This window comes from Tiliqua scincoides, chromosome 14, assembly GCF_035046505.1.
Source record: "Tiliqua scincoides isolate rTilSci1 chromosome 14, rTilSci1.hap2, whole genome shotgun sequence".
Lineage (NCBI taxonomy): Eukaryota > Metazoa > Chordata > Lepidosauria > Squamata > Scincidae > Tiliqua > Tiliqua scincoides.
This window is the reverse complement of record NC_089834.1, coordinates 1,616,789-1,643,206: the sequence shown is the minus strand read 5'-3', so window position 1 is coordinate 1,643,206 and position 26,418 is coordinate 1,616,789. Positions and strand designations below refer to the sequence as shown.

General features: G+C 47.4%; 2 protein-coding genes across 6 annotated transcripts in view; one reads left to right on the top strand and one right to left on the bottom strand.

Annotated features, from left to right (window-relative positions):
* Positions 1-22,273, bottom strand: part of P2RX6 (purinergic receptor P2X 6) — a 31,812-nt gene extending 9,539 nt beyond the window's left edge. The window contains exons 1-10 of the mRNA XM_066609947.1: positions 22,238-22,273; positions 21,964-22,137; positions 21,333-21,521; positions 13,543-13,637; positions 12,693-12,831; positions 12,310-12,381; positions 5,795-5,870; positions 2,489-2,582; positions 1,953-2,033; positions 509-650 (exon numbers count right to left, since the gene is read on the bottom strand). Of these exons, the coding sequence (XP_066466044.1) occupies positions 509-650; positions 1,953-2,033; positions 2,489-2,582; positions 5,795-5,870; positions 12,310-12,381; positions 12,693-12,831; positions 13,543-13,637; positions 21,333-21,521; positions 21,964-22,137; positions 22,238-22,273 (1,098 nt within the window). The remainder of the gene's footprint in view (positions 1-508; positions 651-1,952; positions 2,034-2,488; positions 2,583-5,794; positions 5,871-12,309; positions 12,382-12,692; positions 12,832-13,542; positions 13,638-21,332; positions 21,522-21,963; positions 22,138-22,237) is intronic.
* Positions 21,467-26,418, top strand: part of CABIN1 (calcineurin binding protein 1) — a 79,092-nt gene continuing 74,140 nt past the window's right edge. For 3 of the 5 annotated variants that reach the window (XM_066609653.1, XM_066609654.1, XM_066609650.1), the window contains exons 1-4: positions 22,046-22,144; positions 24,060-24,120; positions 25,389-25,481; positions 25,843-25,956. In XM_066609653.1, coding sequence (XP_066465750.1) covers positions 24,118-24,120; positions 25,389-25,481; positions 25,843-25,956 — 210 coding nt within the window. In that variant the 5' untranslated portion in view covers positions 22,046-22,144; positions 24,060-24,117. Of the gene's footprint in view, positions 21,527-22,045; positions 22,145-24,035; positions 24,121-25,388; positions 25,482-25,842; positions 25,957-26,418 lie in introns of those variants that run through there. The other 2 variants (XM_066609652.1, XM_066609651.1) reach the window with 2 other exon arrangements.

The window sequence follows — 26,418 nt, the reverse complement described above, 5'->3', positions numbered from 1 at the left end:
GCCTTTTTCTAGACTGAAGAGCTCCCAACGCTGAAGAACAGTCACACTGCGGAATCCTGCTATTGACCCCCCCCCCCACCCAGGGCTTGGTACAGTTGGGGCTGTCTTTCAAGTCAGCAAGGCCTCTCCATCATCAAAGTAGCAGCCCTGCTGGATCAGACCACAGACCAGGACTGCATCCTGCTCTTAACAGTGGCCAACCCGAGGCCTCCCCAGGAAAGTCAAGTACAGTCAGAGGAGAGAAGCAGCTGTTCACTCTGATGCCTCCCTCAACAACTGGCATTCCAAGGAATACTGGGCTTGACACTGGAGGTTCCACACAGCTATCCTCATACCCAAAGAGAGGCCTCTCCTCCTCCAGTTCCCCTGATCTCCTTTTAAAAGCATCTCAGCCAGTGATCACTGGAGGATTGGAGTCCCCCCTCAAGACCCTTGCAGCTGGTGCTTGAGCTCTTGCTATACTACTCCTGCTGACTATCCTGGGAAAGGCCCAGAGAAAGGAACCTACCCACAGCGCCAAGTCACCAAAGCTCTCTCCAGTCGCCTTGACCATGTCGCAAATACGGAAGACGGGGCAGAATGGGCTGGCAACAGCATCGTAACGACACCCCTGGAAGTAGTACTCATCAGATGTCATTAGAGTGTTGGTTCTAACCAAGAGAAGAATTAAAGCATTTCCAAAAACAGCTGTCTGAGAACTGGTCTTCATAAGTGGCCACACAGGGCTGTCTGCTTGGCCTCTGTTCTTCCTGGACTGACTGCTACCTTTGGGAATCTCATCATCTGCTAGACTGTCTGTACAGTCGTGTCTCCTTATCTGCTGATTCGGGACCCACGGATTTGACCCACTGTCAGTCCTCCTGAATACGAGGCCAACCTGTACCTCCTGGATGCAACTGGAAAAGTCTTCCGGTTACACCTGGGAGGTGGTCTGAGGCCCAGGGAAGCCATGCGCAGCCTCCCCGGGCCTCAGAAGGCCTTATAAGGACGCTTCTACCTGGAGGATTCAGTGACAAATTGTAGCTTAGGTTCTTCACAGATGGAGGCCTTAATTTCCTTTTATTTTTTTTCTTTTAGTTCTTCCATAGCAAAATGGCCCTAGTACCAATACTTAAAAGAAAATGCAAGGAAGCCAGTAAATCCACTTCTACTTGATGGGGAACAGAAGCTGAAGCCAAAGACCTGACAAATTGGAATCTTTCATTTGCTCAGTTTATACAGAGAATCTGGACAATGGCCGTGGCAAATCACAATGCTTTTATTTTTATTTTATTAATCTGATTTGTGGCTAGTTTTTGCAGTAAAATGCATCTATTGCACCACTAGTCTGCTATGGGTAGGCTGCACCTTCAATTAAAAGCTTCTTCCTTGGACTGTTCTGCCCCTTCATTACTTCCTGTTCAATACAAGTGAAAGATTTGTGATGAAAAGCCCCTTAACTGACCAGCTTCTGACTAATATTCTGCAAGAACATATAAAATAATCTTAGCTGTGGGGATGGGCAGAGTGATATCAAGTGTTGTGTGAAACTGTTGTTTTAATTCTACTTCCAGTTGATAGTGGAGAAACGGAGTCTTGCCAACACTCAATGGTCTGGTGTGAAACAATCTCTCAGGTTCCAATGGTACAGCCTTGTGCTGGTGGAACTAGCAGCACAAAAACTGGGCTGTTGCCACATGCTTGCCAGCTCATATCCACCATTTTCTGCCCATCCCGCCCCCTGCCTCATACACCACAAAAATGGCCAGTGTACGTCCATGAGATTCACATGTGATCAGGCAGCAAACACATACCTCCTGCCCTCTCACCCTCTCCTGACCTCAACATGCTGTGCAACCTGCATTGGTGTGGCCGTGTGCTGTAACATGGTGGGGAATAGGACTGGGCAATCAGAAAACTTGTCTGCCTCCAAGCACAGGGAGCCTTAAGTGGTTAAGGATCTCTGCTCTTACCTGGAGAAGTTGAACTTGGTAAAGTTGACAGCGTTTTTAATAAAGAGAGTAAAATTCTCTGCTTTACCCAAGAGTGGTGTCCTAGATGGGGAAACAGAACAGATCAGCCTGAGAACAAAGAAATGGGGCAACTGGGATCTTGCAAAAGTTTTAACCCATTTGGACAGTAAGTTGGGCCACATTATAAGAAATGTACATTATAAGTCATCTGCAGGACTCTGGGAACTGCTGCCTCTGGTAGATTTCTCCAAGGCTGGAGATGGACATGGTATCTGGTGCATATCTACAACCCACTAGTGCCTCTGCTTAAAGGGGACCTGCAGGACTTTGCCTGCAGAAGACCTGAACAGCTATGTGACCAAAACTAGCAGCAGGCACATCTGATGGGAAGCAAAGTCATTCCCAACTCATTTCCAACCCTCTGAGAGAAGGAAGTCTGTTCTAGCCTGACAGTGCTGAAGGACTGTGACCACGTTGTGCCAACAGGTTGCGCAGTCAATACAAAGGCGGCTACAGGATGTGGGTCTTTGTTGTACCTGGGCAAGGCCTGGGCTTCCACTGGACACCAACCGTAGATCTCACAGGTGCGATGGGAGGTGTTGAAACCAATGCACTTTCCTGTTTTAATGCCTGGAAGAGAGCAAAACACCTCCTCAGTCACACCTTCTCTGCAGCTCCCTCACTTGGGTGCCCCATGGAGCCCCACAGCTGCCCTAAAAGCTCCCACATGTTGCTGTTTTGAACAATGGCACCTTCTCTATGGGTAGAGGAAATGGTGATAATGAAATAAAACACATAACGCTGCTTTCTGCACTTCTAATTTGGGGGAGGAAAAAAAAGACCTGAAATCTGCAAAAAAAAAAAAAAAGTCTTATCTGGTTTTTATTTATTATTTAATGGGGGTTGCATGTGTAATGACAGTGGCTGCATCTGTTGACAAAATATCACCTACCTGGTACACTTTTAAAGCTATTAAAATTTATAATTATAATGAAGATTTTGAATAAAAACATATCACTTTCTGCACTTCTACCTTCGGAAAACACAGAAATTCAGAAAAAATAACACCATTTTCTCCCACTCCTATCTAGGGGGAAGGCTTCAAGCCACTCAGGTCTCCAATCCCAGAAAGAGCCACAGGCAGGACAAGAATTCATTTAACATAATAGAAGTGCTTCCAAACAAGTAAAAGCTGACACTGAAAAGGACCCCAGGCAGCCTCTCTCCATTAAGCCCCAGGGCGCTGCTATCCACCTGGACAGGCAACACTAAAACTACTCAGATACACAGCCTGACTCAGGATAAAGCAGCTTCCCACAGTCATCAGGAACAGGCACTGCTCCACGGTAGAGTCTATGCATGGTATGCAGAAGGTCCTAGGTTCAAGTTCCAGGCAGGGCTGGGCAAGTATTGACTCTTCAGGAAAGAAATGCATTATGGGGTTTTCATAAAAAATAATAAAAATCTGAACTTCCAACATTTTGCCCATCTCTGTGTGGCTTTCTCAAGGGAAGATCTGACAACCCTGTCCCAAACCTCAGAACGTAATATCAGCCTACTGCCTCATAAGCCAAAAGCTGAAGTGAGTATCCTAGGCAAAAAGCTCAGAGGAACCAGACCCCTAAGCATAGTAAGTGCTCCTGCCTCCAGCAAAACTTAGTCCTATCTAAATGCAAGGAAAAGACAGGATTTTTAAAGTCAGGCATCTTCAATCAACCAATTGCTGATCAGTTCTTGGCTCAAGATTTTAAGATTCAATCAGGAACACATTGAAGGAACAGGGGTCTTTAAGAAAGTTGGAAAGGAACAAATTATTCAGGGGGTGGATAGAGTGGATAGATTTTTTATCTTTTAATCTTTAATCTTTATCTATTAATCTTTTAATATTTTACAGGCCTGATTCTTTTATGATTTGCTGCTGCTCTATGCTTTTTTTACCTATTTTTTATCTGACTGCTGTTTTTATGACATGTGTTAATATGTTTTTATTTGTTTTAAATTATGTTTTTTAATCTGTTGTAAGCTGCCTTGAATCCCTTCAGGGAGAAAGGTGGGGTAAAAATAAAGTTGTTGTTGTTTTTTTATTATTATTATTATTATTATTATTATTATTATTATTATTATTATTATTATTATTATTATTATATGGACCTTATTAACCTTTATTTTCACCAAACTTTACAACTTTGTTCCAGCATTGCTTGACCTCCACATACTTCTTATGGAACCAGGAAGTTGATGAACAAACAGATGGGGCAGCAGTGGGCAGCCCCTTGATCCCTGTAGGGCCCAATTTATATATGGTGGATGTTGAAAACAAGGTGAAAACAATTTTGAGACAAACAAAATTATGCAGGGGATGGACAGAGTGGATAGAGAGATGCTCTTTACACTCTCACATAACACCAGAACCAGGGGATATCCACAAAAATTGAGTGTTAGGAGAGTTCGAACAAACAAAAGAAAATATTTTTTTACTCAACGTGTGGTTGGTCTGTGGAACTCCTTGCCACAGGATGTGGTGAAGGCGTCTAGCCTGGACGCCTTTAAAAGGGGATTGAACAAGTTCCTGGAGGAAAAATCCATTACTGGGTACAAGCCATGATGTGTATGCGCAACCTCCTGATTTTAGAAATGGGTTATGTCAGAATGCGAGATGCAAGGGAGGCACCAGGATGAGGTCTCTTGTTATCTGGTGTGCTACCTGGGGCATTTGGTGGGCCGCTGTGAGGTACAGGAAGCTGGACTAGATGGGCCTATGGCCTGATCCAGTGGGGCTGTTCTTATGTTCTTATGTGCTGAGCACAACCAGCTATGGGCCATTAGTCTGTGCAATTGATGAGATTTTTGTCCTATGGAATAAGAGAGAGGAGGAGCTGCCTTTTTTTCTGAATCTTCTTAGTAGTACGCATCACTCAATTCAATTTACGGTGGAGATGGAAAAGGAGGGTGAATTCCTCTTCCTTGATGTTCTTGTAATAGGGAATAGGTACTATAGGTTATAGGGTTTTCAGAAAACCCACGCACACAGATTGTTATTTATACTTTACTTCCAACTATCATCCCAAACAAAAAAAGGGGGCTGGTTAATACATAAATAAAAAGGGTGGAAAGAATTTCAGAGCCACAATATCTTCAACAAGAACTGGACCATATCAAGAAGGTACTGGAACAAAATAGATACCTCCAGGGATTGATTAATAGCAAACTGGTTCCCAGAAAGGGCAGCATACCCCAGGTAAAAGGGGTCATGGGATGAGGGTCATTTTACCTTATATTCAAGGGGCAACTGACCACATCAGCAAAATTCTGGGACAAGCAGACAGGTTGGGTTTAAATCAACCGGAAAGGTCCAGCAGTGTTTACATTCTGTGAAAGTTCGGTCAGTACTAGAGCAAAGGAACATCAAAGATATTGTAGACTGGGATTGTGGTCTGGGAACCCCAAAATGCATTTGTTTCCTGATGACAATTCTGGCCACAGAAGCCTCAGTTCATACATTAGACCTTTTCTCTGTCTGAGGCCCTGGTGAGCTGCTACCAGTCAGTGTCTGATGATACTGCGCGAGGGGGGTGAAGAGGGAAGGCAGGATATGCGTGAACAGGGAACAGCCTGCAGTTGCCTCCTTTTTGGAACCTTTGGGTGAGGAAGAAGGTGTAGGAATCGTTCACCCAGGAAGGATTTATTTTTGAACATATTTAGGAATAGAGAGGAGAGCTGCACAAAACGATTCAGGGTTGAGCAGGCAGCAACTGCAGGGAAATAGAAAGTCCGCCCAGGGCATCCATGTTGTGGGTCAGGCTAGGGAGTGGTGGAAACCGGGGTTGCGAAGAACTCCTTACCATTCCCATGGACCACTGGTTGTCCTGCAGCGCAGTCAGCATCCCCCGTGCAAATTCCATCCAATACCGAAGGGTGCTGCAGAAGACAGAAATTGGCAACAAGGAGAGATGGTGACTCTTCTTAACCCCATTTGGGGTGCATGAATCTATGCAACAAATGTGCACGTCAGGGTTTCCCCCAATGACTTCAGCTGATCTTTGGCTCCCCCAGAGTATTCTTGGAATTGCCTAACAGTGTTCTTAAACCTGTGGACCTCAGCAGGGTGAAAAAACCTCATTTGCAGGGGTTGCGGCAACCTTTCAAATCTTGTGCCAGCAATTAATCATGATCCTGCCTTATCAAGACAGAGCTCTTGATATAATGCTGCACAGCCTCTTCTCCTGTCTTGCCCTGTGGCTCTTAATGCCAGCCCAGCTCAGGCTGCTACCCTACAGGGCAGTTGTGAAGGCACAAAGGGGGGGGGGGGAAATGGGTGGACAGATTGGGTCCAGGGGGACAATTGTGTATGCAGGCACCTCATTTTCAGTGCACACACAGAAGAATACCTGCTGCTCCTGAATGTTCTTAGCCACGCTCGAAGGTCGCCTGCAGGCACCTCCCTCCACACACGCCTGCCTTGGAAAGTGAGGCAGGAGATGGCGCGTGAAAGAAGCCTGCCTGGTTGTGGTGCCTCACTTCTGGAATCCCCTCTCTTGGGAGGCTCACTGGCACCTATATTATTGGTCGTCCAGCACCAGGTGACAGTTTTTTCAAACCTCCCCCTCCGTCTTTTAGAAACAACCATTTCTAGTCACTGGCAAAAAAAACTGGCAAAGCACAGATGGAGCAAAAAGTGCTATTGTGGGGGAGGGTTTGTGGGAACTTTGTCCCCAGGACTGGCCCATCTATGAAGCTGATTGAGAGAGTCGCCTCAGGCAGCAGGCTAGCAGAGGGGTTTACTTCTGTCTTCCCTTCACTGCTCCTCCTCCTCTTTTCACTCCCTGAACTGGAAAAGAAAGAGGAAGACAAACCAGAAGTTTGGAGTGTGGAGTGTGGAGGAGAGGGGAGAGGTATGAGTGAGATCGAGTGTCCCTGACTCTACTGCAGACAGTGGAGTGTCTCCAACTCTAGTGTTTTAATCTGCTGTGACTAATGATGCTGCATTTGCTCTTTTAATTAATTTTTACCTTTTTTAATGCTTAACATAGCAATGAATGAATGTCAACAAACACTGAGGCACCATGTGGTGTGCAGCCTGCCCTTGACTCCGTGCAAATCCACAAGAGGACTTGCGGTCTGTGACAGCACAGTGTCACACAGGGGCAGTGGGGCTACTGCTGAGTAAATGAAGACAGCATACAAGCAGGGTTGGTCCATTCATGAGGGCGGCTGAGACAGTCAACACCCACAACTAAAACTGAGTGTTGAGAGTTAGAACATGTCCGCTCCCTTGAAGCCTTGGTGGCCGACCTGGAGAAGCGCAGGCAGCCAGAGGAGGACCGTGGGGAGACTTCCGGGGACGATCAGGCTTCGTCCCAACCTCAGGCGTGCAGCTCCTCGGCTGCCCGGGTGGGAAGTCTCGGGACTGGAGGACGTCATCCTGGAGAGGAGGGAAACAATCCCCTAGTGGGGACCCCTTCTCCAGGGGATGGGCCCGTATCCGAGCGCACTCGGGATACTCCTCGGCGGGAGGGGGGTCGGGGGCTTCTTGTAGTGGGGGATTCGATTATTAGAAACATAGAGAGGGGGGTTTGCGACGGATGTGAGGACCGCATGGTGACTTGCCTGCCTGGTGCGAAGGTTGCGGACATCACTTCTCGTCTAGACAGGCTAGTAGACAGTGCTGGGGAGAGGTAGCGGCTGTGGTGCATGTCGGCACCAACGACGTGGGCAAGTGTAGCTGGGAGGTCCTGGAGGCCAAATTTAGGCTTTTAGGCAGGAAGCTGAAAGCCAGGACCTCAAAGGTAGCGTTCTCTGAAGTGCTACCTGTTCCACGCGCAGGGCCAGCTAGGCAGGCGGAGATCAGGGGTCTCAATGCGTGGATGAGACGGTGGTGTAGGGAGGAGGGGTTTAGATTTGTTAGGCACTGGGGAACGTTTTGGGACAAGCGGGGCCTGTACAAGAGGGACGGGCTCCATTTGAACCAGAATGGAACCAGACTGCTGGCGCATAACATTAAAAAGGTGGCAGAGCAGCTTTTAAACTGATCCCTGGGGGAAGGCCGACAGGAGCCGAGGGGCATCCGGTTCGGGACTCCTCATCCCTATGGGATGAGGATGGGGAGGTTAGAGAACAACAAGACAAAGGCAGGGTAGGAGAAGAAATTGGGAAAGGTAGGGTGATGGGATGTGATAGACGGTTTGGCACAATGAGAGGATGCGGGGACAAAGGAGCGAATAAGCAGCCCATCCTGGGGCATTCCGTGTATAAATGCTTTTATGCGAATGCCCGAAGTCTACGAGTAAAGGTGGGAGAACTGGAATGTCTGGTGACAAGGGAAAATATTGACATAGTGGGCATAACGGAAACCTGGTGGAATGCGGAGAATCAGTGGGATACCGCAATCCCGGGCTATAAACTCTACAGGAGGGACAGGCAGGGGCGTGTTGGAGGTGGGGTGGCCCTTTATGTTAAGGAAGGGATAGAATCCAGCAAAGTAGAGATTGAAGGTGGGTCCGACTCCACCGTAGAATCTCTGTGGGTTAAATTACCAGGCTTGTGCAGCAATGTAATACTGGGGGCGTGCTATCGTCCTCCAGACCAGAAATCTGATGGGGACCTTGAAATGAGGAAACAGATCAGGGAGGTGACAAGGAAGGACAGGGTTGTAATCATGGGGGACTTCAATTATCCTCATATTGACTGGGTCAATTTGTGTTCTGGTCACGATAAGGAAACCGGATTTCTTGACGTGCTAAATGACTGTGGCTTAGATCAGCTAGTCAAGGAGCCCACCAGAGGACAGGTGACTCTGGATTTAATTTTGTGCGGTACGCAGCACCTGGTTAGAGATGTAAACGTTACTGAGCCATTGGGGAACAGTGATCATGCTGCGATCCGTTTTGACGTGCACGTTGGGGGAAGAATATCAGGCAAATCTCTAACAAAAACCCTTGACTTCCGACGGGCGGACTTCCCTCAAATGAGGAGGCTGGTTAGAAGGAGGTTGAAAGGGAGGGTAAAAAGAGTCCAGTCTCTCCAGAGTGCATGGAGGCTGCTTAAAACAACAGTAATAGAGGCCCAGCAGAGGTGTATACCGCAAAGAAAGAAGGGTTCCACTAAATCCAGGAGAGTGCCCGCATGGCTAACCAGCCAAGTTAGAGAGGCTGTGAAGGGCAAGGAAGCTTCCTTCCGTAAATGGAAGTCTTGCCCTAATGAAGAGAATAAAAAGGAACATAAACTGTGGCAAAAGAAATGTAAGAAGGTGATAGGGGAGGCCAAGCGAGACTATGAGGAACGCATGGCCAGCAACATTAAGGGGAATAATAAAAGCTTCTTCAAATATGTTAGAAGCAGGAAACCCGCCAGAGAAGCGGTTGGCCCTCTGGATGGTGAGGGAGGGAAAGGGGAGATAAAAGGAGACTTAGAGATGGCAGAGAAATTAAATGAGTTCTTTGCATCTGTCTTCACGGCAGAAGACCTCGGGCAGATACCGCTGCCCGAACGGCCCCTCCTAACCGAGGAGTTAAGTCAGATAGAGGTTAAAAGAGAAGATGTTTCAGACCTCATTGATAAATTAAAGATCAATAAGTCACCGGGCCCTGATGGCATACACCCAAGGGTTATTAAGGAATTGAAGAATGAAGTTGCAGATCTCTTGACTAAGGTATGCAACTTGTCCCTCAAAACGGCCATGGTGCCAGAAGATTGGAGGATAGCAAATGTCACGCCTATTTTTAAAAAGGGAAAGAGGGGGGACCCGGGAAACTATAGGCCGGTCAGCCTAACATCCATACCGGGTAAGATGGTGGAATGCCTCATCAAAGATAGGATCTCAAAACACATAGATGAACAGGCCTTGCTGAGGGAGAGTCAGCATGGCTTCTGTAAGGGTAAGTCTTGCCTCACAAACCTTATAGAATTCTTTGAAAAGGTCAACAGGCATGTGGATGCGGGAGAACCCGTGGACATTATATATCTGGACTTTCAGAAGGCGTTTGACACGGTCCCTCACCAAAGGCTACTGAAAAAACTCCACAGTCAGGGAATTAGAGGACAGGTCCTCTCCTGGATTGAGAACTGGTTGGAGGCCAGGAAGCAGAGAGTGGGTGTCAATGGGCAATTTTCACAATGGAGAGAGGTGAAAAGCGGTGTGCCCCAAGGATCTGTCCTGGGACCGGTGCTTTTCAACCTCTTCATAAATGACCTGGAGACAGGGTTGAGCAGTGAAGTGGCTAAGTTTGCAGACGACACCAAACTTTTCCGAGTGGTGAAGACCAGAAGTGATTGTGAGGAGCTCCAGAAGGATCTCTCCAGACTGGCAGAATGGGCAGCAAAATGGCAGATGCGCTTCAATGTCAGTAAGTGTAAAGTCATGCACATTGGGGCAAAAAATCAAAACTTTAGATATAGGCTGATGGGTTCTGAGCTGTCTGTGACAGATCAGGAGAGAGATCTTGGGGTGGTGGTGGACAGGTCGATGAAAGTGTCGACCCAATGTGCGGCGGCAGTGAAGAAGGCCAATTCTATGCTTGGGATCATTAGGAAGGGTATTGAGAACAAAACGGCTAATATTATAATGCCGTTGTACAAATCGATGGTAAGGCCACACCTGGAGTATTGTGTCCAGTTCTGGTCGCCGCATCTCAAAAAAGACATAGTGGAAATGGAAAAGGTGCAAAAGAGAGCGACTAAGATGATTACGGGGCTGGGGCACCTTCCTTATGAGGAAAGGCTACGGCGTTTGGGCCTCTTCAGCCTAGAAAAGAGACGCTTGAGGGGGGACATGATTGAGACATACAAAATTATGCAGGGGATGGACAGAGTAGATAGGGAGATGCTCTTTACACTCTCACATAATACCAGAACCAGGGGACATCCACTAAAATTGAGTGTTGGGCGGGTTAGGACAGACAAAAGAAAATATTTCTTTACTCAGCGTGTGGTCGGTCTGTGGAACTCCTTGCCACAGGATGTGGTGCTGGCGTCTAGCCTAGACGCCTTTAAAAGGGGATTGGACGAGTTTCTGGAGGAAAAATCCATTATGGGGTACAAGCCATGATGTGTATGCGCAACCTCCTGATTTTAGGAATGGGTTAAGTCAGAATGCCAGATGTAGGGGAGAGCACCAGGACGAGGTCTCTTGTTATCTGGTGTGCTCCCTGGGGCATTTGGTGGGCCGCTGTGAGATACAGGAAGCTGGACTAGATGGGCCTATGGCCTGATCCAGTGGGGCTGTTCTTATGTTCTTATGTTCTAACAGACAAAAGAAAATATTTCTTTACCCAACGTGTAATTAATCTGTGGAACTGCTTGCTACAGGATGTGGTGGTGATGACTGGTCTCAATACCTTTAAAAGGAGTTTGGACAGATTTCTAGGAGAAAAGTCCATCACAGTTTACAAGCCATTATGGGTATGTGCAACTTCCTGGTTTTGGAAGTTCGCAACCTCAGAATGCCAGATGCAAGGAAGGTAACAGGATGCAGGCAGGTATTTTGTGTCCTCACGGAGGCATCCAGTGGGGCCACTGTAAAATACAGGAAGCTGGACTAGGTGGGCCTTTGGCCTCATCAAGCAGGGCTCCTTTTATGTTCTTACAATCACCTCAGGCAGCAGAATTGGAGGAGGTGCCCTCACTCTCTAGGACTCCTCCCCTTCTTGCTCTCTAGATTTGAAAAAGAGGGGAAGAGAACAGGACTGGACCTCTTCTTCACCTTTCCACTCCACTCCCTCTTCCTTTCCAAATTTGTTACCAAATTTGTGGTCAGCATGCCACCAGGTCATTTGCTGCCTTGTCCACTCTGCTGCCAGGAGACCTTAAGCCAGCCCTGCAGAGAGCAGAGCTCCAGCAATGCGCACTGCACCCCAGCTTCAGAATTAGCCTGTCCCTCATTTTCCCTACGAGTGGGCAGAAAATGTACAAGTTGCCATGTCCCCTTCATCCATGGCAAGCATGTTCCTGTTTTTCTTTGCATGGGTGGGGTTGGCATTGTAGTTTGATGGCCAGTCTGGTGCTGAGAATTCTTCTTGTGACTAGGGCTGCAACCCCATGCACACTTTCCTGGGAGTCAGCCCCACTGAACAGCACACTGAGTAGATGTGCATAGGGAGAGACCAAGAACAGTTGGAGATCTCTTCCCCTTTTCTGGGCTTTCCCCACAGAGGCAGAGTTTGTATTAATCCAAACACGCTCTGAGCCTGTGGTGAAGGCCTGGCCCAGAGCAACACAATCCAGTCACTGTCAGCTCAACAAGGTGCAGGAAGTAGCAGCCACATACCATGGCCCAAGCTGGCTCACACAAGCAAGCCAAGTCACATGCTTGGTTGGGACTCATGGCTGAGAGGAGGAGGGGGATGAAAGGCGCAAGACGTACCTCTGGGCACAATCCCTGCACTTGCCTTGGGGTTGCGATGAAGTTGGTCACCAGAAAGAACACATTTTCTCCCTGTGAAGATTTAAATAAATAAATAAATAAATAAATAAATAAATAAATAAATATATATATATATATATATATATATATATATATATATATATATATATATATATATATATATATATATATATATATATATTGCTTGATTCACTGAAAAGTGAATACTCCACTATATTTTGGAAGAACAATGAATAACCTTTTTTCCTTCCGTCATTTCCCATTTTAGTCTAATGCTGATCTGTGTGAAAGGACAACATGCAAGATTCACCTTTGGCTAGACCTGGGCAGCCAATCCTTGTAGTGCCCCAAGGCAAACGTACCTGGGGGGGCTTCACATAATCAGCCACGTCCCACAGCCTGTCTCCCAGCTCTGCAATGTGTGTGACGGAAACCCCTTTCAGTTTGGTGATGACAGAGGTGTGGGGGTCAGTGTCCCGTTCCTGGTAGCCCTTCCTGGCGAGGAACACCCACCTGCGAGACAAAAGAGTCAACGCATAGAGAGGCATTCTGATGCCCAGACAACCCTCCCTGGACCTGGACCCTGACTTTAAGACCCTGTTGCGCGTGCCTCAGTTGGGCCCGGCTGTTTGCAAGAGAAAGACCAGATAAAGGGGCTCTAAAGACCACAGGGACCTCAAAGGTCATGTAGTCCAACCCCTGCCTGTAGCAGGAAATTCTCATAGAGCATCTCCCGCAGGTGCTTCTCAAGCCTCTGCTTGAAGATCTCCAGTGAGGAAGAAATGAATGAATATTCTTCCATATTCTTTGTTGCCCTCCCCTTCCTCAAAGAATCTCCTTGTGGCAGGGATTTAATCCCTTGTAGCAGCATCAGTCACACTGCTGCTGGGTGTGTGTGTGTCTCAGGCACCTAGAACAAAAGATGACAACGGGTTACCAGGGTGATTTTATCTCCCTGTTGTCCACCCCCCCCCCAATCTGTGATCCTCTGAATTGCCCAGCTTCTGCTGTCAATCCTTTACAGAGAAGGCGTTAAAAGGCTCCCTTTTCAGACCACAGGCTGTGCCCCAACTACAAACCCTCCCTGGTTTACCATTTGGCTGCAGTAATCAGCAGCAATGCCTTTTCAAAGCCCATGATGTGCAAGATGGGAGTTGCTTCTCCCCCCACTTTGCCCTGCAGCCCTCCCTTCTCCCCTCTCTTACCCAAGGATGTAGCCCAAGATGCCGAGCTGGATCAGCCGGTGCAAGGCGCCCACCTTCCTGTTTCTGGTCAGGGCAAACTTCTCCGTTTTGTAATCCAGAAGGCTAACACAGGCCTTGCTCCAGGAATTCTCCATCACGGGCAGTGCCAGACCAGCAGCTGACAGTGGCCATTGGCAAGGTCTGGACCACTGCCCAGCCAGTGCTGAAAAGACAAGGAAAGTTAGGATGACTCAGGCATCTGATGCTGTGTTGGCATCCTTTGAAGCAGCAGGATGCAGCGGGGGGAGGGCAGGGATGAAATGCTGGCCTGGTGCCCGTGATGGCCTGGCGGTCCATGGCAATGCTGTTCCTCTCTCTTGTACTTCTGCATCCTGCAGTCAAAGCCAGTTGGGCCCTTTGCCTCTGGGAACTCCATGCTAAGGCAATCTAGTCTGGAATGCAAGTCTATACTATAACACTTGGATCCATTTGGCCCCTTGACTCACGTGTACTTTTAAAGTGCAAATTGTGATTGCTTTCCATTCTACCATAGAGACAGAAGACCTGCAATAGATTTTATTTATTTCAGCATCATCCACAGGCACCAACAGAGTGATATGAGCCTTTCACTGGAGTCCTAAAGAAAGCAGCAGGCAGAGGGGGGCAAGGATGTGTGGGGGGAGAGGAGGCAGGTGAGGCAGAGCCTCCCTCTGGAGTCCTTTGAAAGGGAAGCAGGACAGGCAGGGGGGCAAGGGTGTGGGGGAGGAGGGGAGGCAGGTGAGGACCCAATCCTACCCAATTTTCTGGTGCCATGTCAGTGGGGTATGTGCTCCATCCTTTGGTGGGGAGGCAATCAGAGTCCTCTTCAAGATAAGGTAACATGTGTTCCCTTAACTGGGGGCTGCATTGTGGCTGCACCAATGCTGGAAAGTTGGATAGAACTGAGCCCAAAGGCTCCCCTCCCCACTGCCTACCTGTGTGGCAGAAGAATTTACCCCAGGGAAAGCTGCATGGCTCAGGAGAATGCATGGCCAAAAGAATGAAGCTGGATTGGAATTAGGGTTTCCTGGGTCTGTGAAACAGACCGTGGTGGTCACCTCAGGACAGTGGCTCTCACTGCTTTAGCACCAAGACCCACTTTGTAGAAAGAGTCTGTCGGGACCCACCAGAAGTGATGTCATGACCGGAAGTGATGTCATCAAGTAGGAAGAGATTTCACTGGAATCCTAGAGATCCTAGGCTGGAATTCTATCCATGCTTACCTAGGAGTAACATTGTTAAAAGAATATACATAGTAGCTTGTTCAATGTACAGGTCTGTCACATGTCCCCAAATGCAGTTGTTGCAAGGTCAAAAGCAAAGTCCAAAAGCAAACTCAGTAGGCAAGAGTGGTGATCATCTGCAAGCTTTATGTCATTGCCAGTAACAGGCTTCTCAGGGACTCCTTGTCCAAAGCGAAGAGAGCAATTTTCCCAGTCTGACCGTCCTGCTTTTATTCTATTCCAGCTCCTTTGTTTGAGGAGTCTTACACTTCTCATTGGCTGGTGTGTGACATCAGAGATGGGGCTTTCTCAGGATTGGCTAGAGATAACTTTACAAGCATTTGATTGGTTGGTTTCAAGTTACAGGTTTCAAATAAGGCAAAAATGTACATTGAGACATATATAACTTAAAGATTTCAAAAGCCAGTAGGTGGCACTCTTTACTCAATTATTACAGAACTGGCATTTTGCTATGTCTTTTGCACTTATCTTTTGGCACTTCTTCTCACTTAGGTGTCCTTGGTATGTTGCAAGGAGCCACCTGCTTATCTATAACATTCTTTGTACCAGACACTATGGGGCTCTGTGCCAGCATTGTCTAAACCAAGTCTTCTCTAGCTGTGACCCCATACGTGTACCTTAAGGGATGTTTAGTGATGTATAGTGGTGTAATTATATTTATTTAATACAGGAAAACCAACCTCTTATTGTAAAAAGGATTTTAAGAGACCTTTCTCATTCATTTTAACTGAATCCAGCCCCTTCTGTCAGCTTTTAGCTCAAACAGAGGCTCTCATGATGTTTTGGCTTAATCAGGGGACTTTCCCATAGACAACTTTATTATCTTGTTCCTGTCTAGCCGTCTCTGCAGGTGTTTGTATCCCTACTTGTTAGAAAATTCTATTTCCATCTGCCAAACAAGATAAAAAGTTGCACTTGCATTGCTAAGGCCTCCATCAAATGTTTCAAAACTGTTTCTTAGCCTTACAACTTTCAATTTCCCTGCATTCTGGTGCCAACCAGATAACATTTCCCATCTCTAATGTTGCCAAAGTCTGTCTGAGAAGTTACTTTTTCACTTTCCCTGTATACTGTTGCTAAAAAGTCTCTGGGATGCTTACTCCCTTGTTCACATTAAAAGTATCAAACAGGACTTTGAGTCTACAGACATATAGGGTTAGGAATGCTTTTGTCAAGACATCTGCCTCTCAAGGTTGCATCTGAGTCACATCTGAGACTTAAGCATTTTTAATTTAATGGTGTCTACTATTCTGTGTATTTATGCTTTAATCAAACTATTTTAACAGCTAAAATTCACTTTAAACTACCATTAATTTACACTTTTAAGCAATAATTATTAAGTAAACAAGCATTGTGATCTCTTTGACATGAAATTTTGGTATATTAGCCCCTCCCAGTCTTTAATATATGCATTCAAGACTGTATTTTGGTTTAAAAGGGAACTAATAGAATAAAAGGTTTAAACTGCAAATTCCCTTTCCTTCCATGAGTTCTCTGTTTAGAAGCAAACCTGAAGGTGGAATTTGCCTCCCTGTTCATTCTGCTATCTGGATGCCAGGCAGTTTGCCAAAGAGACATTCCTTGAGACTATTTTTAACAGCCAGCTTGCAATTTGCAGACAGAGACCAAAGAAATACTTTTTGGTTTTAAACATGTGAGCATCCCCTATTAAACTTCTATTTAGGCTTTTAATTAGTCATTTGTTTGTGAATACGAGGGTCGCCCAGAAAGTAATGCACCGCATTTTTTTCCTCAGCCTACAGTAATGGTATGAATGCGAAACTTTAGATATACATTATCTGAATTTTCAGGAGTGCGCACACAAATTTTTGGTTTCTTCAGACAGATAGCGTAGCTGCAGCAGTGTTTCGAAAAGGCGTCTGTAAGTGATGTACGTTACAAGCACCGTGTCGTCATTGAATTTCTCACTGCAGAGAAGGAAACTGTTAGGAACATTCACAAACGTTTGTGTACAGTTTATGGAGAATCTGCAGTCGACAGAAGTACGGTTAGTCGCTGGGCACAGAGGGTGAGGCCATTAGAAGGCGGTTCGGCAGAGCTCCAAGATTTGCAGCGTTTGGGGCGGCCATCCACGGCTGTCACACCTGACAAGACGCAGCTTGCTGATGTGCTCATACGCGAGGACTGACGCATAACGACTAGGCAGTTGGTGCTGAAGCTGTCAATCAGCAAAGGAAGTGTGGATGCAATCATCCGTGCTCTTGATTACTCAAAAGTTGTGCACGATGGGTTCCGTGCTGTCTTACGGTGGACCACAAATCTCTCAGAAAAAAACATTTCTTCTGAGTTGCTGAAACGTTTTGAAGATGAGGGGGAAGCGTTCTTGTCCAGGATGGTGACAGGTGATGAAACCTGGGTTCACCATTTTGAGTCCGAAACAAAATGACAGTCGATGGAATGGCATCATCCTCAATCTCCACAGAAGAAAAAATTCAAAGCAACTGCTTCCACCGGTAAGGTCATGATCACTGTGTTTTGGGACTGTGAGAGCGTCATACTCATTGATGTGATGCCAAGAGGCAGCACCATTAATTCTGAAGCTTATGTGAAGACATGAGGAGGCTGGTTAGAAGGAGGTTGAAAGGGAGGGTAAAAAGAGTCCAATCTCTCCAGAGTGCATGGAGGCTGCTTAAAACAACAGTAATAGAGGCCCAGCAGAGGTGTATACCGCAAAGAAAGAAGGGTTCCACTAAATCCAGGAGGGTGCCCGCATGGCTAACCAGCCAAGTTAGAGAGGCTGTGAAGGGCAAGGAAGCTTCCTTCCATAAATGGAAGTCTTGCCCTAATGAGGAGAATAAAAAGGAACATAAACTGTGGCAAAAGAAATGTAAGAAGGTGATATGGGAGGCCAAGAGAGACTATGAGGAACGCATGGCCAGCAACATTAAGGGGAATAATAAAAGCTTCTTCAAATATGTTAGAAGCAGGAAACCCGCCAGAGAAGCGGTTGGCCCTCTGGATGGTGAGGGAGGGAAAGGGGAGATAAAAGGAGACTTAGAGATGGCAGAGAAATTAAATGAGTTCTTTGCATCTGTCTTCACGGCAGAAGACCTCGGGCAGATACCGCTGCCCGAACGGCCCCTCCTGACCGAGGAGTTAAGTCAGATAGAGATTAAAAGAGAAGATGTTTCAGACCTCATTGATAAATTAAAGATCAATAAGTCACCGGGCTCTGATGGCATCCACCCAAGGGTTATTAAGGAATTGAAGAATTAAGGAATTAAGGAATTGAAGAATTGAGGAATTGAAGAATGAAGTTGCAGATCTCTTGACTAAGGTATGCAACTTGTCCCTCAAAATGGCCACGGTGCCAGAAGATTGGAGGATAGCAAATGTCACGCCTATTTTTAAAAAGGGAAAGAGGGGGGACCCGGGAAACTATAGGCCGGTCAGCCTAACATCCATACCGGGTAAGATGGTGGAATGCCTCATCAAAGATAGGATCTCAAAACACATAGACGAACAGGCCTTGCTGAGGGAGAGTCAGCATGGCTTCTGTAAGGGTAAGTCTTGCCTCACGAACCTTATAGAATTCTTTGAAAAGGTCAACAGGCATGTGGATGCGGGAGAACCCGTGGACATTATATATCTGGACTTTCAGAAGGCATTTGACACGGTCCCTCACCAAAGGCTACTGAAAAAACTCCACAATCAGGGAATTAGAGGACAGGTCCTCTCGTGGATTGAGAACTGGTTGGAGGTCAGGAAGCAGAGAGTGGGTGTCAATGGGCAATTTTCACAATGGAGAGAGGTGAAAAGCGGTGTGCCCCAAGGATCTGTCCTGGGACAGGTGCTTTTCAACCTCTTCATAAATGACCTGGAGACAGGGTTGAGCAGTGAAGTGGCTAAGTTTGCAGACGACACCAAACTTTTCCGAGTGGTGAAGACCAGAAGTGATTGTGAGGAGCTCCAGAAGGATCTCTCCAGACTGGCAGAATGGGCAGCAAAATGGCAGATGCGCTTCAATGTCAGTAAGTGTAAAGTCATGCACATTGGGGCAAAAAATCAAAACTTTAGATATAGGCTGATGGGTTCTGAGCTGTCTGTGACAGATCAGGAGAGAGATCTTGGGGTGGTGGTGGACAGGTCGATGAAAGTGTCGACCCAATGTGCGGTGGCAGTGAAGAAGGCCAATTCTATGCTTGGGATCATTAGGAAGGGTATTGAGAACAAAACGGCTAGTATTATAATGCCGTTGTACAAACCTATGGTAAGGCCACACCTGGAGTATTGTGTCCAGTTCTGGTCGCCGCATCTCAAAAAAGACTTAGTGGAAATGGAAAAGGTGCAAAAGAGAGCAACTAAGATGATTACTGGTCTGGGGCACCTTCCTTATGAGGAAAGGCTACGGCGTTTGGGCCTCTTCAGCCTAGAAAAGAGACGCTTGAGGGGGGACATGATTGAGACATACAAAATTATGCAGGGAATGGACAGAGTGGATAGGGAGATGCTCTTTACACTCTCACATAATACCAGAACCAGGGGACATCCACTAAAATTGAGTGTTGGGCGGGTTAAGACAGACAAAAGAAAATATTTCTTTACTCAGCGTGTGGTCGGTCTGTGGAACTCCTTGCCACAGGATGTGGTTCTGGCGTCTAGCCTAGACGCCTTTAAAAGGGGATTGGACGAGTTTCTGGAGGAAAAATCCATTATGGGGTACAAGCCATGATGCGCAACCTCCTGATTTTAGAAATGGGTTAAGTCAGAATGCCAGATGTAGGGGAGGGCACCAGGATGAGGTCTCTTGTTATCTGGTGTGCTCCTTGGGCATTTGGTGGGCCGCTGTGAGATACAGGAAGCTGGACTAGATGAGCCTATGGCCTGCTCCAGTGGGGCTGTTCTTATGTTCTTATGTTCATTAACCAAACTCAAGAAGCGCTTCCAGCGACTTCGGCCCCATAACAACCCAGGTGAATGTTTAATTCAACATGATAACGCTCGGCCTCACACAAGTTTAAGGACTTTGGAACACATCACTAAACAGGGTTGGACTGTGTTACCCCATCCACCCTACAGCCCTGACCTAGATCCTTCAGACTTCCACTTGTTTGGGCCATTAAAGGATGTCATTGGCGGAAGACATTTTGAGGATGACGAAGAGGTGATTCGCACAGTGCAGAAATGGCTTCGTGACCAGAACAAGGTGTGGTACCGACAGGGCATACATGCCCTTGTGTCTCGCTGGAGGAAGGCCATAGAACTGGACGGAGATTACATGGAAAAATAGGGAGTGTAGAAGAAACATCATTCTTTCTTGTGTGTAAGTTTCATTGTGTTCAATAAATAATTGTTGAAGAAAAAAAATGTGGTGCATTACTTTCTGGGCGACCCTATTTTCCCTGTTGTTGGCATCCTTCAGTCTCAAAAGACTATGGTGTCATGCTCTGAATGGTGGTTCTGGAACAGTGTCCTCTCCAGAGCGCGAAGCCTGGGTAAAGTAGGTATGGAGGATAGGCTGTTACCCATGCAGCAAATCCCCCCTCTCCACGTCGCTGAAATGGTCCAATGGAAAGGCAGAGGCCAATACAGTTGGTTCCAGCGGCATCGCAGGAGTTGCCAGAACATGACTGTGTTCAGCCATGAACTGCCTCAGGGACTCCGGCTCCTGATTTTGCCTCGAGGTGGACTCCTGAAGCCTTTTCCATAACTGGATGTAGCCACAAGGCAGTGGAGGTTTGGGATCAGAGTTTTCCTTCTCTCAGATGAGCTGCCTTCCCAGGCTGACGAGTCCCATCTACCCGGTGGCTGTTTAGTCGCCTCTTACGACAAGTACAGCCAAACTGAGGGCCTATTCTTATCCCCAGCCCCCAGGGGTATTTTCCCTATAGCTGCTTTATTAGGCCCTAATTGCTTGTGAGCATTTTCCCTATAGCTGTAAACACCAATAGCATAGCATACACACATGCTTCATTAAGCTTGTAAACATTTGGTTTGTTAGCATAAGTGGCTTTCATGATCCTGTATCACAGTCACATCCCAGGGTGACATCCAGTCTAACAGATTCAAAATAAAATATGGAAATGAATGGGGACCCACCTGAAATGGGCTCGCAACCCACAGTTTGAGAAACACTGTAAGGTACTATACAGGGTATCTATGATCTGTACAATAACAGAGCTGGGGGAGCATGGCCAGAAGGAGGCTGGTGTCCCCCCCACGGGGATCATTTCCCCAGATGCAGCAACAGACCACCAGTTCTACAGTGAAATGAATGGAACCCGCCTGACACGGGCTCGCGACCCATCCAGTGGGTCCCGACCCACCGCTTGAGAAACACTGCATAGAGAGACACATTCACTGCTGCGGGGCGGCTGACAGGCGCGGAGAGGAGGCGGCCCAAGCACTGGAGAGCGCAGGTGGCGAAGAGTCAGCCTGTCGCTCGCAATCCACGTGCGTTCCTGTCCTGAAAACTACAATCCCCGAGAGGCTCCGCGCCTTGACGGACGGGGCGGCAGCCAATGGGCGCTTGAGGGGCCGGACCTGCCTCGCCTGGAGGGGCGGGGCTCCTTACTCCTATCCGAGGGGCGGGGCTGCTGCTCGGAGCGCCGTCAGAGCCAAGAGCTCGAGACGAAGGGGGATCGGGCTGCAGGAAGCGTGTTCGAGTCCCGGAGGGTAGCCCCGCCTCCAGACGCGGAGGGGGCGGGGCCCGGCGGCCTCGCACGAGCACGGCAGTCGCTTCGCGCCTCGGCCCAGGGGCGGGCTGAGGTCGGCAGGGCCGGGGCCTGGCAGCCTCGCATGGTCACAACGGCCCTCGCGCCTCCTCGAGGGAGAGGCGGACCGGGCCGGATCGCGGGCCCAGGAGGCTTTTTGGCCGCCTGTGGAACTCCCTACCACAGGACGCGCCTCCCCCCGCCTGAAAGGACTCAGGGAGGCTCTGCCTCCCGTCCCCCACACCCCTCTCCCTCTGCCTGCTGCTCCCTCTCAAACGACTCCAGACGGAGGCTCTGCCTCACCTGCCTCCCCTCCCCTCCACACACTGCAGCCCCTTCTGCCCCTTGTCCCGGCCTGCAACTGCACGCGCCCCTTGCAAGGAGCAGCTCAGGCGAAGGAAGAACTGCGGCCATCTCGCAGCAGCCCCCTGGCGCTGGCACTCTAGCCTCTCCGCAGTCTATCGCCGTCGTCGCGCTCAGCTAGCGTCTCGCCTTCCTATTGGGCGGAGGCCGCCGGCCAGTCAGAGGCCGCCTTGCTCGCGCGCCGGGTCTGCTCTTGTCACCGCCGGCCGCGCTCACGCCCCTCTGAGGGCGGCTCCGTCTGGGAGGGGGAGCAGCGCGCAGGCGGAGCTCTCGCTGGGCTGCCTGCCCGCCCACTTCGCACCCCTGGCAGGTGGGGGTCGGAGCAGGGGGAAGGGGGTGCTCTGGCCCGCTCTCTTCTTCTCCAGGCCAGGGAGTGGGCGGAGCTAAAGCAGGCCCCTCCCACTTCCAGCCCCTGGTAAGGGGGACCAGGCTGCCGCATTTGCGGCTCTTATTGCGCAGTGTGTCTTTGCCTGTGGAACTCCCTGCCACAGGATGTTGCATTAGAACAGAACAGAAAAAGGAAGTACTTCTTGACATAGCCTGTGATTACTCTGTGGAACTCCTTGCCACAGGATGTGGTGGTGGCACCTGGCCCTGGCATCTGGCATCTGCCTTTCAAAGGGGATTAGATAATTGAGGCCCCTCCCTTCCAGATGTTTGGGACCTGTGCCTCTGCCAATGTGGTTGGGGTGTTGGGCTGGGTTACCTCCCTTACAGGCTACAGTTTTTGGGGTTCTTCAGTCTAGAAAAGAGATGCCTGATGGGGGGCATGATTGAGACATACAGAATTATGCAGGGGGTGGAGAGAGGGATGTTCTTTTCCCTTTCACACAACACCAGAACTAGAGGACAGTCATTAAAATTGTGTGTCGGGAGAGTTGGAACAGACCAAAAGAAATAACCCCTTACCCAGCATGTAGTTTATCCATGGAACTTCTTGCCATAGGATGCGGGGATGTCATCTGGCATGGATGCCTTTAAAAGAGGATAGGACTGACTAATGGAGGAGAAGTCCCTCACAGGTTACAAGCCATGATGGCATATGCAACCTCCTGGTTCTAAGCAGGCTGTCTCTGAATGCCAGGTGCAAGGGAGGGCACCAGGATGCAGGTCTCTTGTTGTCTTGTGTGCTCCCTGAGGTATCTGGTGAGCTGCTGTGCCATGCAGGAAGCTGGGCTAGGTTGGCCTGATCCAGCAGGGCTCTTGTGATGTTCTTATGACCTGGGAGTTTTGGGGCAAACTGTGAGAGCAGGATTGGTGCAGCAGCCCTTAGGCACTTTGGCACCACATGTCAGCTATTCTGCCAGTGGGGCTTGTGGCACCTAATGTCTTGGTGGAGCTGTCTCCCAGGGCTTGACTTTGACATTGTGTAAGCCCTGCAGGCTGGGTGAGCCCTCCTTCAGCAGGGCAGTTGCTTTTGTTTCTTTGTACAGTGCACAGCATTGGTAGCTTTATAAATAGTAAAATTAGACGTTTTACTCTCTTTAACCTGATGATACTGCAAATTGTGCTCAATGTGCAGAATTCAGCAACAGGCCTAAATCAATCTGGGGTGTGCGTGTTTTGCAATCTCTAGGTTTGCACCAGGGTTATGCAGCATCAGCTAAGCGGTTTCATCACCTTGACGCACAATGATGCTTGCCTTCGGGTTGACTGCCATTTTCTGAGGCCCAGATTATGATCAGCTTGCCTGCAGCTGGTGTTCAAGGCTGCTTTTCTCTTCTGGTTGTGGGTTCCCCAGAGGTAGCTGGACTAGGATGCTGGACTAGGTGGGCCCTCTTTGGCCTGATCCTGCTGGGACTTTTCTTATGTGATTGTTTATTCATTCAATATGATTATATATTGCTTTTAAACATAGAGTTTCTTAAAGCAGTTTTTTAAAAGAAAGGAATGTGATGGTTTTTTTCTCCCAAAGGGCTTACAATGTTAAAGATGCTCAGGGGAACAACAGAAAAGGGGAGGAAAGTGGATGCAAGTAGGAATGAGAGAGAATAAGTAGATTCCCCTCCCATACTTGCAGCAGCAGCTGGATCAGGTGCGGGGCCTTCTCTGAGATGCAACTTTAGATTCTGTAATTCCAGCTGGGAGTGGCAATGGAGTATTTTGCATGAGTGTTCCCCCTACTTGGTTGATGTGCAGGAGAGTCTATTCTAGGATTCTATGGGCATCCTTGAACAATCATTCACATAATCCTTGAGTAACAATTCTTTGCTTTTGCTCTTTAGATTCGAGCGTGAACTGGTTCTACAGGGTGGCAAATGACAGCAGCAACTCTCTCCAAACATGGTAAGGCAGCTGTTGGCTTTGTGCATATTTAGAGGAGACTCTGTGGAAGGAGAGCTCTGGGAAAGGAGGAAGCTGTCTGAGTTGTATCTTTCTTTTTTTTTTATTTTTTTTTTATTTTCCAAAAACTACAAACAAAAACACACAACACATAACACACAACACAAAAACCATCACTACACATAAAAAGGGGGTGCAGAAAATCATACATCACCATCGTATATAACTAAAACTAATAAATCATTACATATCTTAATCAATTTCTCTTCTAAATTTATCTCTCAATATCATTTTTCATCCATAATTCATATATCATATCAAATATAATATATATGTAATACAATCATCTAAATGCCCTATCATATATTTCTAAAACTTCATTTTCAACCAAGCATAAAAAGGTTTTTTCCATTACTCAATTTGTATCAGCCTTCGTTATTGATCCAAAATTTCCGAAAGTCTGTCCATTTCTGCGACATTCATCACTCTCTCTATTAATTCATTTTACTTTGGTATTTTAAAATATTTCCAATATCTAACACATAAAATCCTTGCTACAATTAAAATCGTAATAACTAGGTGTACATCTTTTTTTATCTCTAATATCTAAAATAATATAAAATTTGCTACTCTAGTAAGTTTCTTATTATGCTTCCAGATCTGTTCCCATTGATCTGTTGTGATATTATGGTCTATATTTTGCACCCATTTTATCCTGCATTATTTTACTATTTCTTCTTGCATTTCAAAATCCAATAATCCATCTTGTAATGCATATATTTCTTTTGATCTCCATCTTTCTTTAACATAAATGGCAACAGCTCTTTTTTTTCATCTGAAAGCACAAAAACTTCTCCTAATTTTTTATTCACCAACAATGCCCTATTCATTAGATAACATGTTTCTTTTTACTAGTCTTCTTCTCTTTTTGTCTTTTTCTTGTTGCTATCGGTGAGCGCCTTTTACTCACTCCTCTAGGCTCTTCCTTCTCTGATTCATCTGTTGCTTCTAAGTCATCTGATTTCTTTTCATCCAGACTCCATTTCTGGTCTGTATCTTTCTATAGTGTTTCTTCTCTGCTCTGTCTCTTTGGAGTAATGCAAGAGTCCATATATTGCAGTCTGAAAACTTCTCCAAAATATCCGTGTTTTTGTGCAGGGTTGCTCCTGCATCGTTTCCCCCTTGTTCTGAATGGATGATGTTTTTGTGGGAAAGTAGCTAAAATGCAGCTGCTGAGACTTTCCTGTGGGTTTTTTTTACCATGCTTCTAGATCAGAATTGCAGCACTGAACGCCAGCTCCACTGTTGAAGATGACCATGAAGGAATCTTTAAAAGCCACAAGACACAGACCAAGGAGGCACAAGTAAGTGAGGAATTATTCCCAATTCATCTTACTCTAACCGCAGAACCCACATGGATGTCGAAACCCACGGATAAGCGAATCTGCGGGTCGAGCTTACCTGCGGACATATTTGGTGAGGTCCTCCTGGAGGTGTCGGAAAGGCTTCAGCATCAGGCTGTCTGGGGCATGAGCAAAAGCACTCCAGTCACTACATTTTGTGACAGATCTCTGCTTGATTTTACTTCCAAAGGCTACAGTTGCCTGACGTTTGTGCTCTCTCCCTCTCATTTTTCTGTTACTCTGGGATTTTTCTGTTACTTTTGTCATCTGAGCGGGCATCACTGCAATGTTTTTGGTGTTTTATCCACCACCCCCCCTCTAGGAAGCGGAAGCATTTGCCTTGTATCATAAAGCTTTGGACCTTCAGAAGCATGACCTGTTTGAAGAGTCGTCCAGAGCCTACCATGAACTGCTGGAGACTCGCCTCCTGCGCGAGGTCAGTAAAAGAGGGCTTGAGTCAGTCCAGCTTTCTTTCCTGCTTCTGGGGAGGGGGCATCTTGTCAATGCACAGTCTCTTTGGTGGGTACTCAACTTGTGGAGCCCAAAGAGCTGGGTTAACCCTCCACTGGGGCTCCCTGTTCAGTGGTTCCTTGTGGGCCCTTTTGTGGATGTTCTTGATCTGAGGCTCAGGGAACAACTGAATGGATGCTGCAGGGGAGCATGGCGTAAGGCCACGTCCTGCCATGTGTTGTTGCTCCACATGAAGAGATGAGTGTGGGTGAAGTTCAGGGTCCACTGAGCTATTCCAGACTGAAACCGTCTCGCTAAAACATACACTTTGAATTGGTGCCAGCATTTTTTAGCTCACTGTGCTCAAAACTGCTCAGAGACTGGGTGAGTTTCATGGCAGTCTTTTGTGTCGCAACTGGGAGGAAGGAGCCCTTTCTCCTTCCAGGGC